The sequence below is a fragment of the Zosterops lateralis genome (genome assembly GCF_965231275.1).
Source record: "Zosterops lateralis genome assembly, chromosome: 3".
Classification (NCBI taxonomy): Eukaryota; Metazoa; Chordata; class Aves; order Passeriformes; family Zosteropidae; genus Zosterops; species Zosterops lateralis.
In genome coordinates this window covers 44,294,531-44,319,819 of record NC_139764.1, presented here as the reverse complement: position 1 = coordinate 44,319,819, position 25,289 = coordinate 44,294,531, and the positions used below count along the sequence as shown (strand labels likewise).

Sequence of the window (25,289 nt, the reverse complement as noted above, 5' to 3'; positions counted from 1 at the left end):
AGCTGCTGTGAAGATACAATTTTCTCACTTTCTTAGAAGAATACAGGCTCAGATAACTTCTAGCCTCCAACTATCACAGTACACTGAGTAACCAGTGATATCTAAAGAATAAATTGTGCTCTGAGAACGTACCAATAACTTGAAAAGACAGTATTTAATTGGGTTGATATTTTTTCTTACAGGCTTTTATGTGCATGTAAAAATTGCAACTGTCATGCATTTGAAAAATCTATTCATGTGTTTACAGTATATTGATCATAATCATGTATTTCTAACTTTATACACAGTGTAAAAATAAAAATACTTAGAAAATAATTATGCCATTTCACTTCATGAAATTCGCTCCTTTAAAATGAGCATAAAAATGATTAAATTATACCTTCTAACAACTCTATTCAAAGCCAAAATCCCATGGCTTAGAACAAGGTATTAATTGGAACAGTCTTCAAAGTTTAAATCATTAGCTTATACTTCTCCTTGAACTATGAAAAGCTCATGGCAAGGTTCTTCATTTATGTGTGCATAGGAAAAATTCTAAAAACCAAAAGGTGAAGAAAAGTTGCTAAGCTTTGTTTTTCAGAACATTGGTTTTAATATTGGAATGTCCTAGAACGCTGTAGTTGATTGAAGTTAAATAGGGCTTGGCCTGTCTGTGTCCAGTGCTGGATCTTGTTGGAGGGATCCTATGTAAGCCATGAAGCTGTTGTTCTGATGGCTCCAGTCATAGTAGTCTGGAGAGAAACTTAGAAAGAAAATACAAGAATTAGTGGCGGGCAGATTGGTTCTCTAGGCACTTGGTTAGAGAACATGGGGGAAATACAATCATGAAGAGGTAGTTATCATGCTGAAGTACAAAATAAAATAAACCCCCATCCAGGGGTACAGGCAGCTATTAATTTTTCTGATCTTTTTATTATTTTGGCTCAAGTGTTCATTATCTATTTCCTGAGTCTCTTGGTTCACTAAAGACCCTCCCCTTTCTGATTTGCTGTTCCAGAAGGTGTTGGAAGATCCCAGAAGTGATGCTGCTTATCCCTTCAAGTCCTGGCACTGCAAGGGCCCGTCAGAGATCTCAGCCTCCCGTGTCTGTGCCCCAGAGACCAGGACATGGTTTGCAGCTCTGTCGTGCTGCCTTTTCTCCCATGAGCAGCATGACACTGTGCATGTGGCTGCTTTGGTTTCCACTGGGAGCTGTGCTTGTGTTACCAGTGTGGCTGGTCTCCTGATGGCTCAGTATGGAAGAGAGGTACCTCTGGTTCTAGGACGGGATATCAGGCTGGCTCAAACCACCTTCAGCACCCTCCATGGGCTTAGTTACTACGTGAAAAACTAATTAATGCAGGAATAGGATGACTGATAACTGTAAAGAGTGAGTGTGCCACTTTATTGAGCCATGGTCTGGGCTCACAGACAGTGACTACACTGCCTGACCTGAATGAGTGTCAAGAACTAGATCTGGTTTATGTTAACTATGATTGGCAACTTAGCCAGCATTTTGAGTGGATACATTAATCTATTCATATCATAGTGTAGCTACAGGAACAGCAAGGGATTTTTGTGCCAGTTCTGGGTTGTGTGGGATTTCAGCAGTTTGGTGGATTTTTTGAAGTTTTCAACATGTGGGAAAGCAGATGCTCCCTTCATTTCAGGTCACCCTCAAGATATTTAGCCATGTTACAGAGCAACCTTAGTTGAGAGGCTTCTCACTACAACCATCACAAGCTGCTGCTGCCTGTGCTGTCCAGCTTCTCCCTGCTCTGCTTGAGCAGGGAGATACCTGTTTTTTTAGGCAGTCTTGCTCTCACTTGAATGAGTAAATGGCACTTCTGAAGCCACTCTTGGAAGAAATAGAGGATGAAACAAAGTTCTGGCCTGAGTTTTTTAATCCTTAAATTATGGAACGATTTTCATTCTTGTGTCTTTATAGTGTCTATGGGGCCCTTGCATCCCCACAGTCACTCAGTGCTGTGAGTGACTTCAGCCTCCCCTTTGGCTTCCCCTCACCCTGCTGGGATTTACGCGGCAATTGCAGCTAGACAATTTACATCCATCTTCTGTGGTGTGTCAGAGTTCCTCCTCCTCCAGCTACTGTTTTGGGAAGCAGGCAGGTCACTCTTGCATCTCACCTGGCTTGTGCCCCCTGTGGTGCAATATTCCAGGCTAGATCATCATCACTGTCGTATCTGCGGGGGTTGTCAAAGAAGTAAGATCTGGGACTGAAGCCGTGGCTGGGGACCATTCCTGCACTGGCCTGAGAGAAGGGAAACCTCAGTCAGTATTTGCAGCAGATATCAAACAGCTGTTTATCAGTTGCTTGGTGCCTGACTTCTAGAAGAAGTTGCTGCCAACTTACCTCACAGTTTCCAGAATAAAAGATGCAATTTTGCATTTGCTGAAGACAACAGGAATAACTTTGCATTTACTGTTCATCTCTACCAGCATCGTGATATTGTTCTTAAGAGCTTTTATTTATCCTTATTTCTTAGCTAACACCTGACCTTTTTCTGAAACCACTCTCCAGTCTGCATTCAACCTTTGTGCTGAATTCCTGTCCACCCAGGACCCTTCATGCTTTTAGCCAGCTGGCTTGAAATGAGCAGTAGGAAGCAGCCGAGGAGCTGAAGGAAACATGAAACATCTAAAGAGATTTGATTTTTTCCTCTCACATTGCTAACACTTCCTCTTGGTGCCTTACCCCCTTTACCACAGGAACTGATCATGTTGAAGTTAGGCATCCTGCTTGCTGAACCCACATCTGAAAAGTCCCTTAGGCCCTCACCAAGCAATTTTAGTATCTACTCTATAGTGCTGTGAGGGTCAAATCCTGAGGTCAGGTCCTTTGACAAAACAGGAAAAGGAGTGTACATATAACTTCTTTGCTTACAAAGCATTTTCATTTTTTTTCCCTGTGAATCAAAACAGAAAACATACAAGATGTGAAAAGTCAGTTTGATTCCAGGAACAGCACAGAGACATCTAAGAACCTGCTGAGCTTCAACTACTGATCCACTGCTCTCATGCCCAGGGAAGGGGGGTTCTCTGTGCCTGTGGATAAGCCAGGATGACATCTTCTCTCTGGCCTTAAAAAGGAGGGCAGTTTGATCTCCCCCTTTATTTTATGTGTTAAAGAACTTTGACAAAGATGTAATGAAGATTAAGTGCATCTCTGTCATGCCCCCATTTCCAACATTTGTCTAGTTTTAAGGTATGGTAATGCAAAGGGCCACATGCTGCTGTAACCCTGCGTCAGCACCAGAGCCAACAGACAGCTCATTCCAGGCTATAATCACTTGTGGAAAGCAGTTTCATATTTCAGCAATGCTGAATGCAGGATGCCTCTACTCAAAGGCTACAAAGTTTTTGTTTCTGAAGTCCAAATGAACCATAAAACCAAAGAACTATTTCTAGAGATTGTTTATATTAAAGAATATTTTTTGGGTTTTACCTAATCAGATTGGTTATGATTTTTTTAACTAAAGGAGGGTTTGCTTTAACTCTAACCCCATGCTTTCTGCCCAAGTAGCAGCCTACTGAATGCATTAGCCCAAAATCCGGCGGCCCTTGGTCTCCCTCTTGTGGCAACCTCACACTGAAGTTCAATTTTCTCTTGCTACAGTCTCTTCATTTTTCGTTCAGTTCTACTTATTTCTGGTCTTGCTCTAAATATTTGTCCTATGTGAGAAAAAAAATCTATATATGACCTAACCCGTGTGACAGATAATGTTTACCCTAAAAAAGGTATCCATAAAAGAAGTGATATCACTGATTGCCTCTTCTGAGCTGCCTGTTTATGTAGATTTAAGGCTTTCTGCAAATCACAATGTAAAAATATGTTATGTGTTATTGCAATGCTCTTGTGGGAGAACACTGCCTGTTTGACTCCATTTGAGCACTTATTTCACTAGGATTCCAAGCCTTCATGGGATCAGCTTTTTGAAATGAGTGATTAGACCACTTCCCTCATTTTCATTCTCTGTGAATCTCCCCCACACTATCCAAACTTGGCCATCAGGTCTAGCCTTACTGAGCCCACTTGAAATGAAATGAGATCTCTCTGTGGTCATTTTTTAGAAGAGCAGGACCTCTGGCCTGTACTTAAAGACATTTCTTCTCTCTGCAGTTGTCCTGGTTAACTCCTAAGTAGGAGTGAGGCTGAGATATTTTTGGTCATGGGCACTGGGATCCATGGGGTTTCTTCATGCAACATCAGGTATTACTTCCTTGTTCATCTTGGCTTTATCACTGTCTCTGAAATGTTCATATGAGGATAAAACCTATCACCTTGTCTAGAAAGTTATTCTATTATTTGCTTCTCTTACTTGTCTATTTACCATTCGCATCCGTTTTGAGTAATATTAGCTTTGGTTTCATTTGGTCTACAGAAACAGAGACATTACCTTAGCAATCCTAATGAGGGCTGGCATTTCCTCTGTGCCTGTCAACCAGCAAACCTGGAGACATTGCATACAGCTATTAAAAATGCTTATCCATCTACTAACTACTTAGATATTAAGGACACTTATAGGGAATTATCCTTACAACTCACACCTTAATCCCTGGTCTTCTGAAATAGCCAACAAATCAGCAAGTGCTTATTATGGACACTTGTCTTTGACTTGGAAAAAATTCAATCTATTACTTCATAACCCTGTTGAACAGTTAGCACACAACCATTTTCACTGCTATGTGATGAAAGATGCCAAGTTTGGATAACAAACTCCTTTTCCACCGATTCCAATAAAGTGCTGTATTATGTCAAAGGGAAGTTGTCCCTACCCTTAAGAAAGTTCCTGATTTTTAAGATAAACTGCCTGAGATACACCTAGCCTTCCTTCTGGATAAACCTGACAGGTTTCTTTCAAGAGGAGTAATATAAAGAAGTGGGAAGTTTTGGTTGCTTTTGTTCTGCTGAGGACACATTGAAAAAGAGAAGTCAGAATGTAAAGAAGCAAAAGATCCCTCAGCAGCTGAGCCCTTCAGATCTGCCTGGACATTGCAGTAGCAAATACACTAACAAATTCCACTTACTAGATCCTTTGTAGGGTTTCGCACGCGGAAGAAGTACACGACCAAGGAAGTAGGCAAGAGCTCCCAGATGAAAAGGATCACTCCAAACACTATGTAACCTGCATCTCCCAGCTGACATTTCAGATCTGCCTGTTGAAAAGTAAAAGAGTGAAGTGTTTAAAAATAGAGATGGCAGCTCATTTAAAGGTGCAGGAGGCAATGCCAGAAATTCCATTCAGTAGAGCCAGACTAACCTGGCTAATGATCAAAGGCATACAAAAAAAATCAATATGCTGTCTCGGGTACATGATTTCCCTTTCTTCCTCCTGCTGTCTTTCCTTCAGAAATATCAGTTTAATGCAGGGGTCTTCCCAGCTTAAAAGCCCGGCAAGCAATCACTTGATGAAGTGATCAAATTCAGGTAATGAGAAACTAGTTTTCCAGTCCTTTTCCTGCTGGGAATAATTGTAAAGGAACAATCAATGGTCAAGGGCATTGCTTTTAAAAAGGAAAGGCTTAGGTCTGTTCAAATTGGTGCACATTCTAAGGCTGAATAACCCTGCTGTCACTGCAGCACTAGCTGTGATCTTCTCTCTAGATCTCCACCATTGCCCATAGCTATAAAGAGCAAATCCCATCCTTTCATGTATTTTGTACAGAAGAAAAAAGGGTGTTTCAGACCAGTTACCTGAGGCAATACTACAGTAATTTATTGGGCTGTAATTTTAAAAGTGACTTTTGATTCTGGTAACAAATTGACTATCCATTCCTTAGTTCCGGGCCCTTTACATATAGTTCAAATAACTTACCCTCAAATCACTGCAACCCTAATGTCACAAGCCAGAACAGATGTTGAAAAAACATAGTAGCAACTTGAGGGCTAAAATGCATTCCAGTGAGCTCCCAGTGAACAACCTCTGCCTCCAGAGGGCAAACAGGAGACCAAGTAGTCTGGCCATACCAGCCCCTGTTATTCCAGACTGTAGGAGTCAGAGCAAAAATTGTCCCCTACAAGGGGCCAGCAGGAGCAGCAACAACTCCTCAGGGCTTAACAAGAAGCAAAATGGTTGATTCAGGAGACATGTCAGAGCCTAATGCCCTTCTGCCTAAACCTGTGTGCTCTAATTCCACTGGCAACACCTGCAGTCCTCTTCTCTGCACTGCAGCAGGGTTGATTAGAGGTCCCTTTACAGACCCTACTCAACTAACTCATAACAAGGTCCTCAGAGAAATCCTATCCTACTCTTTGCCTACTTCTTAATTAAAGTTGTACCTACTGCTCAACAGAAACTTGTTAAAGGCTGCAGGTTTGCTTGGCCACCCTGGCAATACAAGGTCCTTGTGTGGCTGGGAGCACTGCTTTGGGTCTGCAGGTGCTTGCTGATTGCAGGGAAGACATGGGATTTTGAGGCCAAACAAAAGATACTCATGATCCAGACCCAGGCCTCCCATTTTGCCTAGCCTTGAAAGAGCTGGAAAAATACTGGGACCTAAATACATTCTTCAAAGCAGAGAAAGGAGCTAGATGCTGAAATTTATTAAAATTCAACAAAGAATCTTCTGCTATTTCCTTTAGTGTTTTTATTGCTGTTAGTTTTCAATGTAAATTGTCACTTGCAATTAAAGGTTGGGAAGAATCATAGCCTTATCCTCAAACTACAGAAATCATCATCTTAATGCCAGAATTAAAGTAAATAACCCCACAGGCCTGGATGGCAGTGGGAGATGTTATGGTGTCTTAGAACTGAGAATTTCAGTGGAATCAAATACCATTTTTCTGCTTCTCTAAGGACAACACATTCTTTATAATGGACAAAACACCTGTCTGTTTTAATGAAATTTGGTTTTTTAATAAAATCTGGGGTTTTGACAATAAAATCAAGGTAAATAAAAGATTGAATTTTTAAAAAATATTTGTCTTGTGTTTCCTTTTTTTTTTTTTCCAGCATAGAACTGGAGTTTTTATCCTTATGCCAAAGTTATCAGAAATTTCTATTCCTGGAGCAAAATGGTTTTAGTGCATTGAATAAAAGAAAAAAAATGGGGTTTGAATATATTTATTCCTCTTGTGATAGCATTTAAGAAGTCAATCATCAGATAGAGAATGAGGTTTTCTCATCAGCCAATATTTTCATACTTGCCTGATCTGACACGTTGTACCAATCATAATCAAAAGAGTTGACTTTCTTGGTTTGGGAAAATGATAAGATGAACAAGTTGTAACAGGCTCGTGAGGTATAAAGTAGTATAACAGTCACTCCTATACTTGTCACCTGACAGACAGAAGAGCCCTGGAAGAGATTTAAGCACAGGTTATTATTCATAAGGGAAGGTGAGAACAACTTTGCTTTGCATGGACTTTAAGAACTGTTGTGCTGTCTCATGCAATTGACTTTTTATCTTTCCTTCTTCGGCCAGTATATCCTATTCTATGTATGCTCCTTTACTTTATCAGCACAGTGGTTTCCAGGCAATGGTAGCAGTTCCAGCCCTCACCAAGATGGGCTGTGCCTAATTGTTATATTTTATTGAACAAGTGCTATTTTCAGACCAGTGAAAACGGGTAACATACCCACACTTGGTATGAGGCAGAGTGACAGAATTCAGCCTTCAGCTCTGCATTAGCTACAGAGCATCCTGTATCAGATGCTGGCTAGCATGATGCAACTTTGCATCTTTTTACAACTGCTTGCTTTGCACCCATTTCATAAGTACAGAGCAGGTCATAACAGTCAGCAGTTAAACACAGCACAGACAGGAACAGAACATCCTGCCTTAGCTAATGTCAACACAGAGGAGACAAAGTGGAAGCACAGCCTATGGGCAGAGTGACCATGGCAGGGCAGTCTGAGTAGCAGCTTGGGCACAGGGGGAGGAATGGGACTGCCAGTGTGAAATTGCAGCAGTTCCTAAGCCCTAGAAAGAGCCTGATCCAGGGAGAGGGAGTAAGTGCCTGACCACTATGTCAAGTGAGCAGGGTCACTCTCAGGGGCTGAGACACCAGCACAGGAGTTGTAGCAGGAAGGAAGGATGGAAGGAAGGCATCCAGGAGCCATGGCTTCAGGGATCTGTGTGAATCTGATCAGAGAGGCAGGCAGGTGTACAAAAATGGGACTGGCTTTGAAAGATACTCAAAGTAAATTCTTTGTAGTTGGCTCTGGAATAGTGCTTTGCACAGCCAAAGGAGGAAATATGGGTTAAAATGCTGTGTACATTTAGAACTAAGTTGCCTTGCAGTAATTTACTTCTCTAGGCCTGCCCTCTCCCTCTCCTGGCAGAGACCCACACCAGGAGGATGGGTTCCTTTCATCTACATGACAGAGATAGGCCAAGAGAGAAGTTGCTCCTCCCTGCCATGGGACCTTTTAAACTAGTGCAGGAGACTGGAAAGTCTGCATCCTATTCCCTCTGCTCTTACCTCTGCTGCTGAGAGGCAGAGGTTCAAAGCACTGTGGCCAGCAGAGCAGACAAAGAAGAAGGGCCAAGTAAGTATCAGGGGAAGTCACCAAGCCACTATGCCCTGAATTTCTGGAGCTCAGGAGATTACCAGGGCTCCAGTGGTGCTCACCCATGCTGTTGGCTATTGACCCTGCAGCTTTATTGACCCAGCTCCTCAGTCTGCCCTCCCCAGTGAGCATGAGTTAAGAGGAGCTCAGGGAGTATTTTAAAAAAGCTTGCAGAAAACGAGCCTGTCTTCCCAGCAAAATTACACTGGTTCAGTAAACAGCCAGGCTCCAAAAATACCCAGTGCAGTCAATGTGTCTAAATTCCAGCTTATAACAGCCTGGAAACACCATCATTCATCTGGCCATAACCTGCAGCCATGCCAGGAGTGAGCCAAGAGACTGCAGCTACTCAGGAATTGAAGCCAGATCCATAGCAGGCAGTAGGGAAAGCTGTGGCAATACCAGCAAGCAGAAAATGCTTTAAAGAGGAAACGTTTGCTAGGCACTTCTCTGTTCTCCTTCGACACTAACAAGCACTCAGCGGTGCTGCCATGGAAACCGAGGGAGAGAGCAGAGAGAAGCTGCTGACTGGCACATACCATACCCCAGCTCCGTGGCTTTTACAGATTGCAGATAGCAGAAGCAAAGAGCACAACGGGGTTGGTATTTCCTTGTTAGATTTCCCTACATAGCAGTCATTCTTTAACAGTTAAATGTGTAGAGATTTAAAAAGCTTCCATCCCACCAAACACAAAAAAGGGGATAAAAGTGTCCTGGTTTTGTTCCCAGCCAAATACACTTAGTGGGTCAGTGAAGGGAGAGGGCAGCAGTGAAAGTAAATCCTGAGGAATCATTTTTCAGTCACAGGCCACTGCAGAAAAGAAGGGGAGCCCCGAGCTGGTAGTGTGTCCCACCACATGATGCACTTGGGCCAGAACTGGCCCAAGTCAGGACCTAAGGGCAGGGCTGTGCATGTCCTTGGTGCTGGCACAGCCCTGGCACAGAGCACCAGGATGGCTCCCCATGCCAGGGTGTGGAGATGAATGTGTTTTCACATGTGGTTGGAAGATACATGCCAACAAATGGGAGATGGAAATAAAAGGCTGCCAGTACTGATCCCTACCTACATGCACCACAGAGCATGCATTATCTCCAACACTATCTCTGTCATATTACTGCAGAGAATGGATTTTTGTTCTCTAGATATATTTTTGGCATAACAGTAGCAGATAAAACCAGAATGTTTCATTGACTGTGAGTTTCAGTCATCTGTATCCCTAAAGTATGTGCAGTCAAACTCTACTGGAAGTCCTCAGAGGATCTCCCATTTCAGGTCAGCAGACAGGAGCAGCAAAGCACTCTTTAACTCTCATTTCCACATTCAAACTTTCTTCAGCTGAGTGTTCTGTCCTTTCCTGTCTGCAGTATGTTAGAGATTCTCTGGGTTTTGTGAAATAGTTTGGAGTAAAGAAGGTTGGGTTTCCTGTAGGAGGAGAAAACACAACAAAACCAAACCCAAACAAAACCAGAACCAAAGCCTCCTTTGGGTTAACACTGCTTTGTTACAGAGATTTATGCTCCTGTGATTTGCAGCACAAGAAGAACTTTTCTTGCTAATAAAAATAATCCATTGCCAGTGCCCTTTGGTCAGCAAATGACAGGCTTGAAAGAAACAAAACTGAGCTGTGTTTTTAAATCTTCTATTCAGCCCTGAACTTTTAGTTGTTGTGCAGCACGGCCAGATTTGATTAAACAGGAAATGTACTTATTTCATCTGATTAAGTAAATGTAGAGAGGAATTCTATGATAAGGTTTTTCTAAATAGCAGCTGAACCTTAGGCTTTTAAAGGATTTGTTGGTGGTAAGAGCATTGTGTTATTGGTTAAACTGATAATTTAATATTTAACTGTCTTCTGCAAATGCAAGGACTTTTGAGAGCCTTGTTTCATTACTTATAGATACAAAACATCTTCACTGATTCTATAATAAACACTGCATTCTTATATGATGCCACCCAGCTCCCTGACTGCTGAATTGCCCAAAGATACAAACCTAACGATATTTCTTTAAAGAACATCCTGTAGAGTAATAGGAGACACTTTTTAACCCTTTTCCCCAGCTGACTAAGTTATAATATGTTAAGTCTTTTAAAACACATTCTCATTATCTATAGAAATATATATAAGAATATGTAAATGTATAAAGGGAGATTCATATTTCAGTGTCTGGCTTATCTTCAGCATGCTGCTACCTTAAACAGTTAACTTAGTCAATGATTTGACAAGCTGAAGGATTTTTAAGCAGAGGCTACTTCTATGTTGCTGAAATGTTGCTGAAATGATCTCCAGACAAGGGACCCAGAGAAAGCAGTGTCTGCTTGAAAAAGAGCTGTGAGAAACTCCAGCCAAAACCTTATGCAAAATCTGCCTCAAAAATACATATTTGTGATCAGTGGTTTTAACAAAAAACTCCCTTGCTACCATTTAGTATTTAATTCATGTACTGAACACAATGGCCAGCCAAGTGCAGGCTGTGAAGTTTAAGGCCTCCAGCTCTCAGGCTTTGTGGCTTTGCCTTGCACTGCCCTTGTATCTCCAAAGGTACTTGAAAAGAACTGAAAATGTACCTTACCTTGGACTCCAAGTAAATGTTGGCTAAAGACATCTTGGAGATCTTATACAGGCAGATGGAGAGTGAAACAGCGCACAGCACAAACAATGTGTCATTAATTGCCACCCGGACAGAGACAATGATTTTCCTCTCTGAATTCTGTGTCCTCACCAATACTGCACATGTTAAATTCACCAAGAGGAAGAGGAGACTTATGAAAAGAGAAGCCAGGTAGAGGGGTAACCTGGGAGAGTGAGAAGAAAACAGTTTTAGCAACATTGTTCAGCAGGTGTCAATCATGAGATGGAAGTTGCACTCTGAGAAATTAAATTTGCCTGTGTTGGGCTGCCACAGCTGACAGAGTAACCAGCTGCCTGAGCCAAAATCAAAGTGCTCCAGATTGTTGGAGAGATTAACCTAGCTCATTTCAAACCTGTTTTTACAGTTACACAACAAGCTGTAAGTAAATAATATCAAGCAGCAAAACATGGAAGACTGCAGCAGAAATACAACAGCACAGTTTCCAAAAACTACTTTAAAAAGGCATGTACCTTCTTAGATTCTGCACTTCGTACACAGCACAAACCCTCTGCCTACCCACTCCCAGAAGAAACCTCTCCAAAGGCTGTTGCCTGGAATGGACTGGTTTTGACCCTGGTTTTACTATACCACAACTGCCATATAAAGCATCACTGACTGTTTGCCATCAGATATCAAATTAGGGAAGTGTCTAACAGCAAGAAAAATATCCAAGTTACTGGTTCTCCAGCTTCCATCTCTGTCTCTTTTCTTAAACAATTTGGTCATAGTCATCAATCTCTTGAAAGAAACATCAAGAAATTTAACTATGCATATTGATTCTGGGTTGGCATCTTGCCATCTAGGCCAGAAAAAAAAGTGTGTTTTCACAACCACAGAAGCAGACCTGGAACCAAAATGTGACAGACAAAAGCTCAGGAGTTGGACTGTTTTTAGCCATCTGGTTCTTTTCCAACTTAACCAGCACTGATACCTACAAACATACCATGTAATCAAGGTATTACATGGTATGCTTTTTTTTTTATTATTACTGTCTCTAATTCCTCCTTATGTCTACACAAACCTGTGGGGCTTTCCATTTAAAAAAAAAAAAAAAAAAAAAAAAAAAAAGCATGTTTCCATTTCAAGTATTTGCTTAGTTCATTATCATTGCTGACTCAGGCAATTACCAATAAGATTCATAATCTGCAGTCATTGAACAAGAGGTTTTGGCCACAGCTTTTCATGCCTGTTGGGAACTTTGAATTTGGCTGACAACAAGCATACATAGTGTCCCTGAGGACTCTAGTTCTGATTGTTTAATAATACTTTACCCTTTCATACATTCATATTCTTTTGGGTTACCATCAATCTAGCCACAAAGCTGAAGCACAGCTGGCTTCTTTTCAGAGGGCAAGAAAGAAGGAGATATACCTTTGAGATATTTTAACTGTGTTACAGGGAGAACTGAAAGCCTAAAAGCTTGTGAATCAATGCCTTTTTTTCCAGCTATATCTGGCAGTGAGCAAGGATGCTGTCTTTTCCTTGCCAGGCACGGAAATTCCCTCTCAGCAGGAAGATTGTGCTCATTCTTAACTTTCCAGGGCAGGGCTCTGTTTTTAGGATAAGCAGCTGGAGGTAGTTCCTTTAAAACTCATAGTCTAATACTGGAAGCATTGCACTCCTGAAGCTCCTCTCTCACACGGTTTCCTCTGTAATGGTTGTACATTTACAGCTTTTATTAGTACCTCAGAAGTCTTTAAAGAGTGTGCCTTTCCTCACAAGCCCCCACAAGGGGACTAGAGATGGGACTTTGGGAGGAGAAGGAAAGGCACACTCTTGCATCTGCCTTGTGGGATGGTAAGCACATGCCCTGCTCTTGCTCACCTTAGCAAGAAGAACCTCCTGCTGCAGCACAGCCTGCATGCTGGCATGCAGCATCAAGCTGGCTTGCAACCAGCAAGGCTGAGAGGCTTCCAGGCCAGACTCCTCCTTTGCAGACTTTAGCAAGAAAAAAAAAAAAAAAAAAAAAAAAAAACACCAAAAAAAAAGGCGCTGTCACCCTCTCGTGCCCACACAGTCCCATATGTGCCGGGGTGAGCTGTCGTGGCCAGTCAGTTGTGCAGCTCCTCACACAATGATCTTCCAGCCCCCTCATTAACATGATATGGCTGAGGAAAAGCTGCCTGACTTGCAATGCAACAGAAGCACTGTTGCTGAATTTATGGAAAAACACTGGTAAAAATGCAGGCTGTCTCTCTAGGGGAAGTTTCAGGGTCTCAGCAGATTAAAGGCAGAAAGTATCTTTACAATTCAATACAAGGGCACCTACAAGGCAAGAAGAAGTGAATGGAGTTTTATAGAAAACAGAAAAACAGGACAGGAGAGGTGCTTCCAGATTGCACCAGTGAAAGCCCAAGTGAAAGTTCAAAGGCCTATTGTGCCTAATCCTCACTTTGGGACTAGTCTTTAAAGGAGCCGTGTGTAATCTGGTTTGGCTGAGGAAGACACATGCCAGGCTGTTGTGTTCTTTCTGTGTCAGGCTGAATGCACCCATAAGTTTTTCTTTGAGCTGAAAAGAAAACCTCAGATAAATGCAGTGAGATTTGCCTTGTTTAACAAGAAAATCTGTTTGAAACTACTGTATTTTGTATGCAGTGTCTGAGGCTTGTGTGTAACAAGACATGCACACATAGCACAGCAAGCCTCATCCAAACCTGGTGACAGTAAGAAATCCCCAAGTCCGGGGAGACAGGCAGAAGGACTGTTAAAATATGAAATCGGGCTGGGACAGGCTTTGCCTTGAGCTCTTTTATTAATATTGTGAAGGCTGTTCTAAATAAAGTTTGTTCAAGACTCTAGATCCCCGATAGGACTTTACCTTTTTTTTTTTTTTAAATTGGAAATGATTCTGATTTCTGAGACCTGTGTCAGTACACAGACAGCAGTCCCATCTCTCAGTAGCCCCATTTATGTTGCCATCACTGTTGCAAAAATGGCAATACCAGGCAATAAGGTCTGATAGCTACTAAAGAAAACGGGGGGGGGGGGGGGGGGGGGGGGGAATCAAAAAGTGGACATTCAGTAATGAAGAAAAATCAGATTCAGTAAGTGCATATTCCAGACCTGTCTATAGGCCTTGTATCTTTCCATCATTCATTTCTCCCCCAGGATCTGAGCAACCTGATCTAATGAAATTTAATGATCCCTGCCCATGGGACTTGGGTTGGACTAGATGATCTTTAAAGGTCCTTCCCAACACAAGCCACGTGAGTCTGTGTTCTTTCACTAGCTTGTTACAATTAATTCATCTGTGGGTGTGCACATATTACATCACTTTAATTGCCCTGTGTAAGATGGGAAACGAGGTCAGCTTTATTAATATAGCTCCTTTAGACAGATTTAACTGCACTCATGCTGAGATTTAGATGTTAAAACAAAATACAACTGAAAGCAACAGAGCTGAACAAGAAAGAAAAAGCTAGTCCAGATCCAGGAATGATTTGTATTAGAAATCCAGTAGGGAAGACTCAGGGCAGACATGGAGCTGTCCTGAAGAGTAGTCTGTGCATGAGTAATTGTAGCCACAGTATATTTGTGTTTAGGAAGACAAATATTCCAAGAGCTACATGCAGGTTGACAATGTAGTCACTTCACAGGCATTGACTAAATATCACGAGCTTCCTGTGCTTTAAGAAAGACATTTTCAAGCAATGTTCAGGAGTAAAGCCTTGCCACAAGAGATGAGGTTCAAAGCTTCTAGCTCTCACCTCTAAATCCCTGCAGGAACCCATCCACAGACAGTCCTCCAGCACCCTGACCTGGCTCTGTGCAAAGCCATCCTCTTTGTCTCTCTTGCCTGTGTGCCCCATGAGAGGCAGGCACATCTGCTCTGGAGGGACCTGCCTGGGGTGTGCCCTGCTTGTCTGCCAGCCCATTCTCCTGGATTTTCTGCCCACAGGCACCAGAGTGCGAAAGGGGGGTCCAAAAGAGACCACATTCCTGAGTCAGCCATCACACCCTGCATTTCCCATACCCTCCCCACCTCAAGCTTCTCTCACTGTACTGCCCTTATATCAAACATAGTTCCCAAAGCACTTGGTACAGATTGCCCCACAAGCTGTATGAAAACCCAGTAGGATAACAAATTTCTAGAGCAAGGACAATGATAATATTAGCCCTGTTGATACAGTACTATGTTCTCCTAACAGTCAGCAAGTAACAAGTCAGATTGCAGTTCAAAATTATTCTGTTTTTCTATCCTGAATTCATACTGTAAATTCTTTCTTTAGAATGAGGACAATCTGTCTCTCTCCCCTCCTTTTAAACAGCATTGCCCAACTGAGGCTTTTAAGCATTGCCACAACAAACATTAATTTATTGAGCTCTTCCTGAGCTTTTAGGACATTATTGCCTTTTGGGATTCTTTCAAGTACATCCTGACAGTTTCTCCTTCACAAGATGCCAATTGAATCTCTCCACCTAAATGCAAATCTACCATAACCTCAACTCTATGGAGTCAGGGGAGGTTTTCTATAAGCTCCCAAACACATCACAAAATTGAATCCATTCTCCCTAGCTCTCTCCCTTCACAACTTGTCTGTCACCTTTCCAAAACTTTTAAGACTTCTATTACCACTGACCTCACAGGTTAAAACATACCCACTCCCACTCATTCCTGTCAAAAAATCCAAAACATCACTCTGCTTTTTCAGCACTGGATCTGAATGTACCTAGTAACACAAATGTTAGGAACCGGTAAACAAATCCCCAGGGTGGGTGTTTTCTGCTTGCATTTGAAATATTTGCCTTTGAAATATGTGACTGTCTAAAAATGATTCTGTGTTGGGAAAGGACACAGTCTCCTAAACGTCATAGGTCAGAACCATCATCATCTAACACTGGTATACAAATATGAATAGATGAAATATGGGTGCCACAAATTAGAAAAGTTGTTTCTCAAACAGCACAACTGCTCTTCTTAACCACATTGAATATTCGCATATTTCTTACCTGTATTTCAGTAGCTCAGGGGAATATTTTGACTTAGCTTTGAAAATCACCTGGAAAACAAAAAAAAATATTGCATCAAACATAGCATACATGTCAGCAAAGAAAGACACTGTGAGTCACAGCAATTCTGTCTCACAGGCCACAAGATGTGTCAAGACAAGTTTCATTACATAACGGATTTGCATGGATTGCTTAGCCACGGCAGGCAAGCTCTAACCAAAGTACTAGAACCACTCAGCAGGTGATCAGATGCACTTGTACACAAATTGTCTACACTATTATCTTCACTTACTCTGGTTCAGGAATAAGGTCCTTTATACCAGTATTAACAAAAGGATCAATGTCAGGACAATCATCGAGGGAAATCATTATAGGCTCTTACATGACCTGACAGTCCATGTCTCTCACACAGACCAGCTCACACCAGGCCCAGTGTTCCCATGAAGAGCCCATCATAGTACCCTGGTCTGAAATTAGATATACACTTTTACATTCATATTTACATTGCCAAAAAGATGCCATTGAGAGCCAAACTCATTATTTTACTCAGAGGCATTATTTGGCTTCTGCTGACTGTCTCTTCACTGTCCAATATGTGCTTTTACAGGGAGATATCTCAGGCACAGCAGTGAATTTGCTGTACCAGAAAACTTAAAATACTGACAAGTCTTCTGTAATGTAGCTAGGCGCCATCAGTCATAGTTCTTTAGCCACCATCAGAAATTATACAAAAATATATTACTACATTTTGTATCTTAATTATTAAAAAATTACTTGAAAGTATCACTGATTTTTTAATAAGTTTTCTTTTACGGTTTCCAAGCAAACATAGTTTACAAATGTTCATTTAAACCAACAACAAAGCACACTGGTTACTAGTATTATAAAAACCTCATGATGTATGACTTATTCTGGGTTGCTTCCCAATCATTTTTTCCTCAAGTTATGCTACCTTGTCCATTTACCTTGGTTTTGCATGCCCTTTAGTAATGTTTGCATAATATTTGCTATGATTATTATGCTTTCCCAAGGAAACGGGACTTAAATGATCACAATGTGACTATAGATGTGTCTGCCTGTCAATCTCTTTACCTGGCCTTTACTAATCTTAAAATACTTCAGAAAACTGGTGGGAAAATGCTTGAAGTATCAAAGACGTGATCCTTTATCACCCTTCTAAAAATCGATGGCTCAAAGGAAAAAAATAACTCTATAAATGTATCTAATATATGTCCTCTGTGAGGAGAAGCCTACATAATGATTCTACACATCACCCAATAGAGCAGAGTCTGCAGAGCAAAATATTGCAAGAAATTCTCCAGTTATGGGAACAACTGAGAGTCAATCATGAGACAGAGATCTGGAGAAAATCAGGCTCAACTTGTTCCAGCGCTCCTGGAACAACTTGTCATTTAACTCCTATTCACCATAAACAGCTGCCTTGACATGGAAATTATTTTTGTGATGCATCAGCCTGCTTAACAATAGCTGAAGCAGCAAAGAACACCGAGTTTTTCAGCAAACTGAAAATAAAATTGAAAACTTAGGGGAAAAAAGTCTCTAAAAATATTCTGCAACCATTGATACTGTTTTCAAATAGATAACATCTCTGATAGTATCCCTTATTGAAGAGTTTTGTGATTTATTCTCCAAATTCCTGGATCATGAAATCTCACAGGAGTTCAGGAAGAAGTTTTAGGTTGTTTTATTTACTCGCTTTTGAAAGAAAGGTACAAGAGACTTGCAAATGTTCTGCACTTCTGCTGTGCATAGAGTAGCTCTCACTTTCAGAGAAGGGATGAGGTTCAAAATACCTCCCAGATACTTTTTGTACAAGATTTACTGCCTACCCTGCCTATTCTGGAAGGGAGGAAGGAAGCAGATTCCTGACCTCAATGAAACTAAACAAGTAATCCTTGTCTCTAGGGCCATTCCACAGTCCTCACCTATTGTGAGCAGCACTTTTACATGTTGTACCGTTAATTTTGACAACTTTCAGGGGTTGCACTGAACAGAACAGCTCAGAGCCTCTGCAAAGAACTTCTCAAGACAAGAAATTTCCAGTGGGCAACAAGTTGTTCTGGTTTCACAAAACCTAGCAAATATCAAGTTCTTAAATACCATCTCCAGTGGTTCCCCAAAAATGATCTACTCATCCCTCTTAAGTCACAAAGTCCTGCCACATAAACCAACCCAAGATCACTGCCCAGCAAAACCTACATGGATAACTTAGGTAAAACCAAATGCAATGCTCCTGCTGCAGATCCAACAGGATCTCAAGATTCAAGATCACCAAAACAGTTGTTACTGTGATTCTGCATTTGGTGAACCTGTCCCAGGGGATAGATGTTCTGAAATTTTCAGAGCAAAATGACCATTAAGAGAAAATAAACACTGAAAAAAAAAAAAAAAAAAGGATGCTATATAGAATGAAAGCTACACTTTAAGGCATGGAGAATTCTTATCAATTCACTGCTAGGCAGGAGCACAGGCAGCCAGATTCTGCCACCTTTGCTTAAACACTGATGGGGCCTTAGTTCATGAGTAGCCCTGCTGAAAGCAATGGGGATGTCACAGAATGAAGGGCTGTTCAGTGGGAGTAAGGATGTCAGAAGCTGATCTCAATATACCTTACATGTGTGGGTGCAGCTTTTTGCTTTTAGCATTTAGCTCAAGAGGCTGGTTGCTCAATGGCCCCTCCTCGTAGCAGCGTTGAGAAAGCTTCCAGTCAATATCTGAGTCATCTAAGTAAGTCTTCCAGCAAACCAGAGCAAACCAGTCTATTCCTAAGAATAGACTAAACAGCAAACAGAGGGCAGGCTCCTTTGAAAAGATCTTTCAGAGATGCCCAAGATGAACATGGAAAAGGCAGTGAAAGTCCTTGCTAATTTTCTTATGTCTAAAGGGTTACTTTTTAGTCTTAAAAGTATTTCCCCTTCTGCTTGCTCTTTGAAGACGAAATATCCTGTTTTGGCTCTCTGTTTCTGCCAAAGGGTTGGAAACCTCAAATGAGATTCTCACACCCCCTCCTCCACTCCCCTGAGGTATATGTCTGGAATATAAAACTGTAGCAGTTCAAAAGGACTCCAAAAATCTCCTCATACAGCCAGAGAAAATTCCCATTGCAGGAACTGATGTAAACATCTGACCTCAGAGACATTTTACCAGGCCCCAGGAGTGGGGATGGCATGGGACCCATCAGCAGCTTGGCTGCAGAGAGCTCTGAGAGCTGCTGGGCAGCAGAGCAGGCAGACAGGGCCAGGCTGTTTTAGCTCATGGGGGTTCCAGCTAATCAGGAGCCACTTTAGCTCTATAAGTATCAGTGAAATAGCTGCCAAAGCTAAGATAGATATTCCCAAAGCAAAAGAAAAATTAAATTTCCCTGGAGCAATTTTCGTGTCCATGCTCTGATTTAGCTGAACTGATGTGATGACTGACACAAACCCTGGCTGTACCTCCAGTGGCAGCTGATCAGTTCACTTTTACAGGAGCTACAGCTCAGCTTACCAAAAAGCCTCAGATATGTGGTAAATGCTTGCACATGTCTCCAGCCGGCCCTCTGCACAGGAATGCAGTTCAGCTTCATTCACCACTTCTCACCTCAAAAACCCTGTAAGAAACATAGCATGCACCTTGCCTTCCCAGTTCCCTTCACTACGGTCCCTCTCTTCCTCTATCACACTCCCCGCAAACTTCCCTTTGAAACCTGAAAATATGCCACAACTTCATCAGCAGCACATTTACCTTTCTTCTGCTGTGTATCTTTCAGTCCCAGGCCCACCGTCCCCTTTCTCTCTTTCTTCCATGTTCATTCTTTTATTTGGTTCAGATTTCTCAAAACAGGCAAGTTTTCCCTCTACTCTCTAAATTCTATGCAGTTTGTAAGGCCTACAGACATGGGCAACATGACTCACAACCATCTTCAGTCTTCCATAAATTGGTAAAAATAGTCCTAAAAGGACAGGGATGATTGTAGGGACTGACAGCCACAATAAACTTTCAAGAGTGGATTTCCTATCGAATTATTTTCTAAATCAAATGACCTCATCCTTCATGTCAGATACTGACAGCCAGCCAAACTGCAATTGCAATTTGTCTTCTGTAGATACAATACTAATGGCAATATTTTACAGCAAACATATTTGCTGATGCTTTACCATATGTAGTCAGACTCCTGTGTAGTTCTGTATACATCTAAAGCTTGTTTAAAATAAATAATAAGCTTTATAATATAGGATTTATCAATTTCTGCTTAAAAATATTCTCGAAAAGAAAAAGCTCTCACTGGTGAAAACTTATGAAATGCTATCTCTCAGTAATTAGAGAATAGGAAATTTTCTTAATTCTCCTCCCACAGCTAACATTTATTCTGGTTCCACTGAAATACATAAAAACTTTCTGAAAGCCTTGTGCTGTTTTTACCCCACCCTGACAGGCATGGCCAGCTCCCTTCTGAACTGTCTTACTCTGTACAACTTCCCTTCATTTGAAAGTCCTTGATTTTATCAGCACTGCCTGGGAGGCAGGGTAAGCTTCTCAATTCAGATTCCAAAGAAAAGGGAAGATGGTTAGGGAGGAGGAAGGAGAGGTAAAATCGGCCTACCAGCCTTCTCTACCCATACTGTCTCACAGCTCTTTAGCTCTGCACTACTTTCCCTTAATCCTGTAGAAGTTCCCATCCTGATGACAAAACCTCGAGCCCACGTAACTGTTTTCTGTGCCTGGCTGCAAGGGAGGCCTGGGATTTTCAGTGAAATTTATAGCTCACGGTCTTTGGCCCTGACCTTGTTCTTTGAGTCTGTAACCCTCCATCCGAGCCTCTCTCCTGCTTCATTTGTTTTCTGTTCCCCAGGGAAATGCAAAGCCTGAGCAAACAGGACAAAGTGAAGCAAGTACTTCTCTGCCCACCCCTCCCATGCACTGAAAAAGGCAAGTTATGTTTTTTTCCCAGAGCCTCTTTACTCTTTTACCCACAGCACTAACTGTAAAGCCTGGGGACTCATCTCAGTGTCCCCTTGTCAGGGACTGGGAAGATTTGAGAAAGCAGGACATAAATAAAATAGTACTCCAATCCTGAAATCCTCATTTTCCCATTATCCTGGGATCCCTCACTGTGGGATCCTCCACTTCTTTCCCTTTAAAGTGGAAAATGTGTTATTAAGCAAAGAATAAACCCTTGGAAGCTGCATGTGTGAGGCAAATATCTCTATGGGATTTTTGGTCTCTGGAGGTGGAAATGAACTTTGGCTACCTATCTGGTGGATCAAGATCAGCAAGCTTCTCTGTCTTGGTACAGCGCAGTTACTTGCTGGTGTTGTGTTACTGTTTTACAAAAGTGCCACTGGATCTCATCTTCATTTGAGATTTGTTTTAATGATTTCCAAGTAGGCAGAGGGCCTACCCTCCCTCAGAGAGGGCAGATCACACTATTATTTTTCTTTAGAAGAGAATGAGTACAGACACAAGATTCATAAATTCTAATACATTTACCTATTCCATTAGAAATCATATTAATTTTCTCCATCCAGTATGGGATCTCTGAGAGGAACTACTATTCTATAAGCCTTATCTGCAGCACCCTTTCTACCTGTCCTAAGCAGGGCATTACAACTGTATCAAAGGACCCTGAACTTGGCTCTTAACCCAAAGATCCGGTTTGAGTCAAAACTATTTTGATTCTAACTTTCCTTCTGCTCATAGTTCCCCTACTTTAGCAACCTGCCCCAACACACTAGAGATTCTTCTACTGCAGCTGCTGATGCTCAAGTCTGGGAACAAAAATCTGCTGTGCTGATGTCATCAGGGCTTATTTGTCTTGCTACACATAAAACACAGCTGAAATTCCCTATGGCTTTGGGATACCTATTAAAAAAGAGAATAGTTGTGGCCAACTTTCCATCAAGTTCAAAGGTGCCTGTTATTCGAAAAACGCCCTCGGGCACTTGCCAAATGAGGTTTTTGTTTGGCCAGGAGGATTTGCAATATTTTTTGAATCAGTTTTTTTCTTCTCACATCTATGTTTCAAAGTTTTCCTGGCAGTGCCACATTTAGGAATGGTGGGTGCTGTGCAGCAGATAATAAAAACCTATGAATTCCAGAGACCCATGGGATCTCTTACAGTGCTCTGTACCCATACTCCACACAGACCCCTTCTTTCCCTCTAGCTAAGCACCAGTGAAGTAGCAGGAGTTTCATGCAATGAGACACAGCTGCAGACCCTTCTTGCTCATCTTCTAGAAAATAAAAGGATAAAAGTTGCTTCTAAACAGGTCTGTGAAGTTTTAAGCCATTACTGAAAACACAATTTTCTCTCTCCACCCCTTTCACACTAGTTCTTGCTTGCCTACCATGGAAAGCTAGATGTACATTAAATACAAGATGCTGAATTTCAAGCCAAACCACCATTTAATGGTTAGAAGTAAAGAATTAATAACAGTGAATTAAAAATATATGCACTTATTCTGTCATATATTCGTCGAATGGCTATGCTTGTTTTTCTTAAACCTTTGTTTCAGCTGGGGAAGTATTTGAGATTAAATTTCACTGACAGAAACTAGCTCTAGAGCAAACAACAGTACTAATCTATGTCTGCCTACAGTGGCCCAAGATATTTAAAGATTATGACGCACATCACAAACTCTGAAAGTCCCTTGCAAATATTGTTTCAAAAGCCTCACAGCAGCTCTTTGAGACAGGTAATTATTCCACTCTTTTTCAGAGGGGCTCAGAGGAAGATCATGAGGACTCAGGATGACAAAGCAGGAATTCTGTCTCAAAGGCAGAACCAACAGCCTTAGCATTTTTTCTGTTTCCAACCACTGACTTGTACTTCCTGAACGCCACCAGACAACAATGCTAAAAATAAGTGAAAAGGATATATGTGTGCATTCTGTATGCTTTTCAGACCTTCCTTAGACAAAAGGAATGTGACCTGCAGCACTAAGCCTCCTGAGTTCTGACACCCTACTGCACAGACTGCTGTACACCCCCTGTGCTTGCTCCAGCCCAGGCTTCTCTTGGCCAAGAGCCAGGATGCTGCATTCTGCCTCCAGACTTCCACAGCAGCCCTACATGTGTACCTGAGGCAAGAGTCTGGCCTAAGGCTGTGACTTAGTCCCAGCACTGTGATGGGATGGACTGTGTGCTGATGGACATTTGGCCCTGGGAAGCGGCACAGTTATCAAATGACTCTCACAATAGCTGTGGAATAAAGCATAAGTCACCACATGCCTGAGCTGGATTTGAGTAGTATGCAGATGAAAGGTTCCTGTAATCCCTTAATATATCTCAAGTACCAGGGGGTGGAGCAGGGCGAGTTAGCAGGCATTTCAGACACCGAATCCATGAAAGCAAACCGAATCCATGAAAGCAAACCTAAGCTCAAAACTGGGTATGTGGTTTTAAGTATTTAATACCCTCTACAACTCCAGTGATCTTCTTACAGTTGTCATGCTTACCATTGCTGCTTTTCCAGCTCTGGGATAGCAGCCCTTGCATGCAGCTTGATGTGTCCAGTCAGGCTGTTCAGAATTGGTAAAGCCTGTCATCACTGCACAGCACTGTTAAACACCATGGAGACTACAGAAGCACCAGCCCCAGGAACTAAGCCGGTTCTAAGTGGGGCACACAGCAACATCCAAAGCATCCTGAGCACTGCCTGATGTGTTCCAGGGCTAGCTGATGCTCTCCTGACCAACTGCTTCTGCACTGGGAAACTGGACTTTGATCAGGGCCACATGCCTGCAGGCTTGGCATCCTGCTCCAGGCACTACAGTGGGATTGAGGAGATAAAGACTCCAGCCTCTAGCCTCCTGCAAGCTTCCTGTGAGATCTTAGGCAAGTCCAGCAGCCTTTCTTTGTCTCAGCATACCAATATCCCATCCTTCAGCCAAGTACAAGATACCCAAGCTCACCATAAATATTTCCAAGCAACTCTAGCTTCAGCAACCTAGAGCCCTGTGCAGCTTAACTCATCTGGCTTCTTAGATGTCCAGTGCACAGATACACTCTAAAGATCTCTTCCTGAAATGGAGATACAATTTCCTTTACTCCACTATACAGCTAATTTACCTTTATATCAGAGAGTCCTTGACAGAGGGTGTATCTGTGCACAGCACTTAGCACTGACTGAACAGAGTCAAAGCTGTTTGCAATACAGATTGTTACAGGAATTTGGGCCCACAGTAGGACTTCATCAACAATTTCAATTGTTATACACATAATAGAAATCTCACTCAGAGACATTAGCCAACTTACGAAAAAAACTGGGACCGGGGGTTTGTTGCTGGCAAAATCAGACATTACAATTCTGACTGCACACAGAGACCAAGTCTGGTAAGCCAGGAGGTTTTCAAAGTCTAATAACAATAATAAGGCATAATAATAGAATGACATTTTGGGTGTCCAAATTCCAAGTACTCCTATACATTTTTTCTCCAACCTTTGAATTATTTTTATAGACAGTAGACATGTTAATTGATGTTCTCACAGTGATCATTTCAGGCTCCAGTTTCATTATAACGCAGATCACTTGCATATAGACCAGAAGTTAAAATACCCAAAGAAACAACTGAAATTTGCTTTTTTGCATTGCCAAGGTACATTTGTAAATTACATTTTTCTCACGATGCTCACATAATAAGGCTTTACCATTCAGCTAGATTTAAACAACTAAATATCTCTTGCTTACCTGTGTGAAGTAAAGATTCATCAGGGTCAGGGTGAAAAACTGGAGGCAGACTGGGAAGCAATAGAGAAGCCAGAAGATGAAGGGGCTGAGAGAATTTGCTGTGACAAAGTCTTTGAAGTAAAATGAAAAGAGCACTGTCCTAAGAGAGGCCCAAAACAGGCACAGAAACAGAAAGACAGTTTGGTAACTGAACCTCTTGTGCCTGTAGTGAAGGACCAGCCAGAGCTGGACGTAGATGAACACAAAAAGCAGTGAATAAAAAACAGTATATACAATGGTCAGGCCCAGCTTCACATACGGAGGGACAGCTGGCGTCAGGGTCGGCGGAAGGGTGTCATTTTTCAGTGGGTCCCACTCAGGGGCCTCCATTTGATATCGGGAATCGTCGGAATTATTTAAGTTTGGCTGCCGCTGTTGCCTCCTCCTCCTCCTTCTCCTTTCATCTTCCTACAGCATAGGAATCAAGAAAATGAAAGAAAACAAGCTGCACTTCCTCTTTGGCAGCT

At 41.9% G+C, this 25,289-nt stretch overlaps 1 protein-coding gene across 1 annotated transcript; it reads right to left on the bottom strand.

Annotated features, from left to right (window-relative positions):
* Positions 1-568: 568 nt before the first annotated feature.
* Positions 569-25,289, bottom strand: GPR137B (G protein-coupled receptor 137B). Its single transcript, XM_083856396.1, has 7 exons — positions 24,784-25,289; positions 16,095-16,144; positions 11,085-11,307; positions 7,145-7,298; positions 5,029-5,153; positions 2,127-2,251; positions 569-742 (listed from the first exon to the last, which is right to left on the bottom strand). The coding sequence occupies exons 1-7, from the start codon at positions 25,150-25,152 to the stop codon at positions 631-633; spliced, it is 1,158 nt and encodes a 385-aa protein (XP_083712522.1). The 5' UTR covers positions 25,153-25,289; the 3' UTR covers positions 569-630.